The 6000-nt window shown below is 32.7% G+C and overlaps 1 protein-coding gene across 1 annotated transcript; it reads right to left on the bottom strand.

Moving 5' to 3' along the window:
• Positions 1-3088: 3088 nt before the first annotated feature.
• On the bottom strand, positions 3089-4006 carry LOC126674262 (uncharacterized). Its single transcript, XM_050368689.1, has 2 exons — positions 3320-4006; positions 3089-3220 (listed from the first exon to the last, which is right to left on the bottom strand). The coding sequence occupies exons 1-2, from the start codon at positions 4004-4006 to the stop codon at positions 3089-3091; spliced, it is 819 nt and encodes a 272-aa protein (XP_050224646.1).
• Between the last annotated feature and the right edge of the window lie 1994 nt (positions 4007-6000).

Raw genomic sequence — 6000 nt, forward strand, 5'->3', positions numbered from 1 at the left:
GTATTTTTGACTTTTAATAGTACCTTAAATTAAAAAAGTTAAATAATTTTATTAATATAATGATGAAAATATTCAAAATGACTAAATGTAAAAGTCATATCATATTTTTTTTATTTGGAAAAATTCAAATAAGTCATTTAATTAACTTAAAAAAAAATTCAAATAAGTGCTAAATAAAAGAGTCCAATTTGATGATTTAAGGTGTTATTGACAATCAAAAATACGAAATAGTAAAATGACCATTTTACAAGGTTGGGGTGTTATTGAAAGTCAAAAATACGAAATAGGGTAAAATTGACCGTTTTATAAGGTCGGGGTGCTATTGAAAGTCAAAAATTCAAAATAGGGTAAAATTGACCGTTTACAAAGTCGGGATGCTATTGAAAAAAAAATCGATAGTTTTTCAGCCTTTTAACGTTTAATAAATATAGCTACATTAGTTTCTAACTTATAACTTATCGATAGTTCTTCGGTTATTAAAAGTTCAACTATTAACTTTTAATAACCAAAAAGATACCTTTTTAATAGGAGTTATTGCAAATTAAATCACGACTTTTTCCGTGATTTGTAATTACAACATAAACTTTTAAACTTGTTATTTCGGATATCAACTTTCAATTTTTGACAAATCAAAATGTTGTTTATTTTTCGATGTAAAATTGCTGAGCGGGAAGCCGAAATTGTCACGTATAATAACACGTTGGATTTCAGTAACTTCCACGTAGGTTGACACGTTGCAAATATAAATGAAGAACTTTAGTGTAATTTGTAATTATAACGTGAACTTTAAAACATGATAAAATTTGACATTAACTTTCACTTTTTGACAAATCAAAACACTATTATTTTTTAATTCATCAACCTATGTGGCAATTATGGCTTCAAACTCAGCAAATTTGTATCAAAAAATAAAGCCAAATGTCGTAAAAGGCTAAACCTTTCATAAAAGTTTTACAAAAGTCCTGACCTTTCAATTTTGTCGATTTTAGCCAAAAACAGATTATTTGTTTTCAATTGTGGCCAACTCTCAATTTGATTTCAATTTGCCTATGTGGCGACTACGTGGCATGCACATATTTTTTTTGATAATTAACATGCACATATATTGAAAGGTCAGGACTTTTATGAAACCAAATAATCCATTTTTGGCCAAAATCGACAAAATTAAAAGTTCAGAATTTTTGTGAAACCAAATAATCAGTTTTTGGCCAAAATCGACAAAACTGAAAGGTCAGGACTTTTGTGAAATTTTTGTAAAAGATTTGGCCTTTTTACGACATTTGGCCAAAAAGAAATTGTATTTTGATGTGCCAATTTTTTTTTCTGTAATTTAACTTCGTGAGTTTAGCTACTTTTAGTTAAGTTTTCGAATTTGGAATGAGATTAATTTGAATCTGTATAGTAAGAAAGGCACAATGAGGTGGCGGATAAATTTAAGCAGCGGATAATAAACTTTGACACCTTAATTAAATTAGTATTATCTGATGAGATTTAGATAGGTGATGTGGATGTTGAACTGATAAGGTAGTCCTTATCTCATGAATATCTTTAAATTTATCTTTTTAGGGCCACTTGTATGTAATTGACCAAAGTGTTTTTTAGTACCGAATTTAGTCACAATTTAATGTGAAACTCTCTATTCTTCTTCCGAAGACAGGATGCGGTCAAGATAGAATTTAGCTCAGCTTGGTTGATGCTGGTTAGATTTATCCTAAAAAGAATTATTGTTAGTGTAATCATAATTAGGAATAATTATTAAAATTTCTCACCAAAAGTTATAATGAATAACTTTTTTTTATTATCAAAGATAGATATATTGAAAAACAAGATTAAAGTAAAATAATGAAAGCCATATAACAATAAAAAAATATATGGTCTTTCAAATACCCTAATCTAAAAATATATGAAACAAATAAAAATACAAGCAAATGATAATAATTGGGAAAAAAAATTAAGCCGAAATCCCGCTATTTTTGCCATTTTGGCATCCAACACGAAACTGAGTTCCGGTGCGAGTGTCTTAATTTGAAACTTGATCGATTATGCCGAGAAACCGCTTGAACTTTTAAGGTTTCAACCTTTACATCCATGTTCTTCAAGAATATCTAAAAGATAGAGATTACCAACATAAAACTAAATATTAAAATAAACCACAAAAACAACAAATTAACAATATAATATGGAAGAAAAACTCCAATATTTAAAGGTTCATGTATCTTAAGAAAAACAAGAAATTTTTGACATGCAAGCCAAAACGACTTCAAAATTTTAAGTTTGGACCATAAATCCTTAACATTCAACTCAAAAAATCAAGATCAAACATGATTTTTTAAGTGCTTTCAAAATTGAACCTACAAAAAAACACAACTCACTCCAACTAGGGGTGAGCATTAAACGGTCAAAACCGAATAACCGAACCGAATTAATCAAACCGAAATATAATTTGAAAATATGGTTCGGTTACGGTCCGAATTTTTAAAATTTTGACTATTCGGTTCGGTTTACGGTTTTTACAAAAAAATAACCGTAATAATCGAACCGACCGTATTTAAAAATTACGTTGTTTTGTACTTTCATATACTCACATTTATATATTAAACTTGTCTAATTTTATAATTTTATAATAAAAAATGATAAATATAGATTTAATTTAAAGAACACGTACTTTCTAGGTTAAATTTTTCCATTTATTTATTTATTTTCTAAAAAACTGTTTTTTTTTCTTTCTAAAAACCATACAAAAAATATTACGGTTTTCGACCGAACCGAACCGAACCGTAATATTTCGGTTTGGTTAATACGGTTTTGATATAATTTGGTTAATGCGGTTCGGTGACCGAAATTTTTAAAAAACCGAACGGTTTTGAATTTTTGGCGGTTCGATGACCGAACCGACCGTTGCTCACCCCTAACTCCAACCATGGAGTAATTATTAGAGCAAATCAAAATAAAGGAAAGAAAAAGATGGTGGAGAAGGTGGTTTTCCGGCTAAAATGGCCGGAAAACCAGCTCCTTTTTTTTAACAGAGATAGATAGCAGAAAAAATCAAAAGAAAAAACTCAAAACAATACAAAAATACGACCAGAACTTAAAGAAAATGTTGAGCAGCTTTGATTATTTGAGCCCATTGATGTGCCAGTGTATTTTCCTGCCTTGGAATGTATCTGAATATTGTAGATGTGAAGGAGCGTTTAAGATGCCATATGTCTTCGCAAATACCCTACAAAACAGTTGAATGGCAGGAATGTGAATTAACATATTTGGATATTTGGATTGCATCATCTTCAAAAATACAATTCTTCCATCCTTGCAAAATTGCCCAATTCATAGCTTCTCGAAGCGCGAGACATTCCAGAATGCCTGGGTCCCAAATATAACGGAAAACTGCTGAGAACTTATGGAGTCGTGACTGGTGAGAGCTTATCGCCACTACTGCAATGCATCCAAAACGTTTTTGAGAGTTAACCGCTGCATCATAAGAGAGTTTAATAAATCCTTCAGGAATTGTGGAATTTGATCCTGAAGGATAAGTTGGAGAACGAGTAAATGGCGATATAAGTCTTGAATCTGTCTTCAAAATTGTATCATGGAATTCTTGACAGTCTTGATTAGCAGCATTAATGGTAACACTTGTGGGTATATCTTGGCTTTCAAAAATCTTCTTATTTCTTGATTTCCAAATCTGCTTCCATATCATTGCAAATGTAGAGGTTGGATCCCACGTAAATCTAAGAGTAAGTGGTGAGGCAAACCAAATCTGTTTGGCTCGAGAGCAATGAAACAGTAAATGCATAAGATCCTCCTTCATTCCATAAAAGGCACATGAATCGTCAATTTGCAATCTGTTATGTAGGGCTTGACCTGAAGGAATTCCATCATGAATACATCGCCAGATGAATATTTTTTGTTTGTGTGGAATTTTAAGGCCCCATAATAATTGCCAATCTTTCTTGCCCAAGACCGGATTTATGGATGTGTAAGATTGAAAACCCTGGTGAAGTGCCATATAGTAACCAGATTTGACCGTGTATTGTCCAGACGTTGTGTAATGCCAAATAAGCTTGTCTGGTCTAGGCCAGCATGGTTGTCACGACCCATTTTCATGAATCGCGACCGGCGCTAGGGTATGGGTAATGTAGTACCAAAACCCGTAGCTAGCCTTTCAATTAACATATAAACACATAAACCTGCAGAAAACCAATGCTCGGGGGCAACCGAGACTTCAACCTAAATCTAGCAGTTATAATATTCCACAATTAATATAACATGCTTAGCCAATTCCGAGACTAATATAGATTTATCATAAATCAATGTAAGTATTATAATCATGCCAAAGCAATATAACTAGTCGAACCAATCCGACAAAATATACAGTAATAATAAAGACGTCTAGTTACTACTGCGGTCTAAGAATAAAACAGTTTTACAGTTTATCAAAAATAAATGGAACCTCCGAAGAAAAGTAAATGCGGAGATCACCAGACTCTCTCAGATCATAACCCTGGGAAAATTGGGAAAACAACGGGGTCAGATATACTGAGATGAGTTTATACCACTATCTACATTTATTAAGTGGAAAACCTTTTAAAATCGTTTAAAACATTTAATAACGATATTACAGATAATAGTTGGAACCCTAATCCACAATTCTAAATAATAATCATAATCCAATAGGTCTGGTCCCGAGAGCTGAGCTACACCGAGTTACCACTGACCACACTTATACCAGAGTCCCGAGAGCTGAGCTACACCGAGTTACTCTACCTGGTCCCGAGAGCTATGCTCACACCGAGTTACCACATTTCCATATATACCTTACCCAGATCAATACCGGTGCGCACGCAGTCCTAATGATGCCCATTAGGTAGCACGTTCCAAGTAAGAGCCATAATATAAAAACAGTTCGAAATATACGTACAGTATATATATTTAATATTAAAATAACAATTTACTTAATAAAGCGGTAAATAGTAAATATAAACTCACTGCTTGCAAATCCACGTGAAAACTTGACAAGCAACTAAACCTGATCCGACTCCGAAGCACGAGCAGTCGACGGGTCTAAGAAAATATATATAATAATTAATATCATCCCCTAACTCTAGAGAGTACTAGACACCACATACGACTAGCACATATATCAATCAAGCCAACGTATAAACCATCATAACGCCATTATACATATATAGTCAAAATGCCAAAGCATAAACTAACGTGGAATAATCATACTTACTCGGACTGTCACCAAAGTCATACAATCAGTTAAGTCAAATTGAGTTCCCACTTTGAAAACATGATCCGAAAATCCATTTCAGATAACTTAGTTAAATCCATAAACCAAGTTTAAAACCAACATGGTGAGTCAGCCAAGTTACAACAATTGCAAGGCGTCTTCTCACAAATCGGGCGACCCAAGTCTAACCCGAACCAAAATCCAACCAGAGTAAAACCAGAGTTTAATATTTAGGTCATCTTTTGATAAACTATGAAATCCATTTTGAAAACAAGGAACTCAATAAGAACTCAATAACCAAAATATCATAACGCTCATAAGGTTCTCGACAAAAGTCCTCAATGGGAAAACATGTTCAAACGGCCAACATAAAATATACAATCACCTTAGCATGCCCTCTAACATTAAACATGCCCAATCAAGATTTACAATAATTTATACATCATACTAACACAAGTATGTTAAACTTCTTTTAAATGAACCAAAAAGGATTAAATCATCCATTTAAACGTCAAACTCAGATTTGAAACGATAATCAAATCATGGCAATAACTTGTCTACAGGCATAATCAACACGAATGAGTAAAACACAAACAAAGCAATGCCAACATGTCAAGAACGATACAAAACAGCCCCAACACAATAGTGGGCAGCAACTAGATCATTAAAAACTAATCAACACAACAACAAGGTGAAATCATGCATTATAAGCCATATAATCAACCTATGATTTACCAAGCATGTCAAAAATATACCATTGATTCACA

The sequence above is a fragment of the Mercurialis annua genome, linkage group LG1-X (assembly GCF_937616625.2).
Source record: "Mercurialis annua linkage group LG1-X, ddMerAnnu1.2, whole genome shotgun sequence".
Classification (NCBI taxonomy): Eukaryota; Viridiplantae; Streptophyta; class Magnoliopsida; order Malpighiales; family Euphorbiaceae; genus Mercurialis; species Mercurialis annua.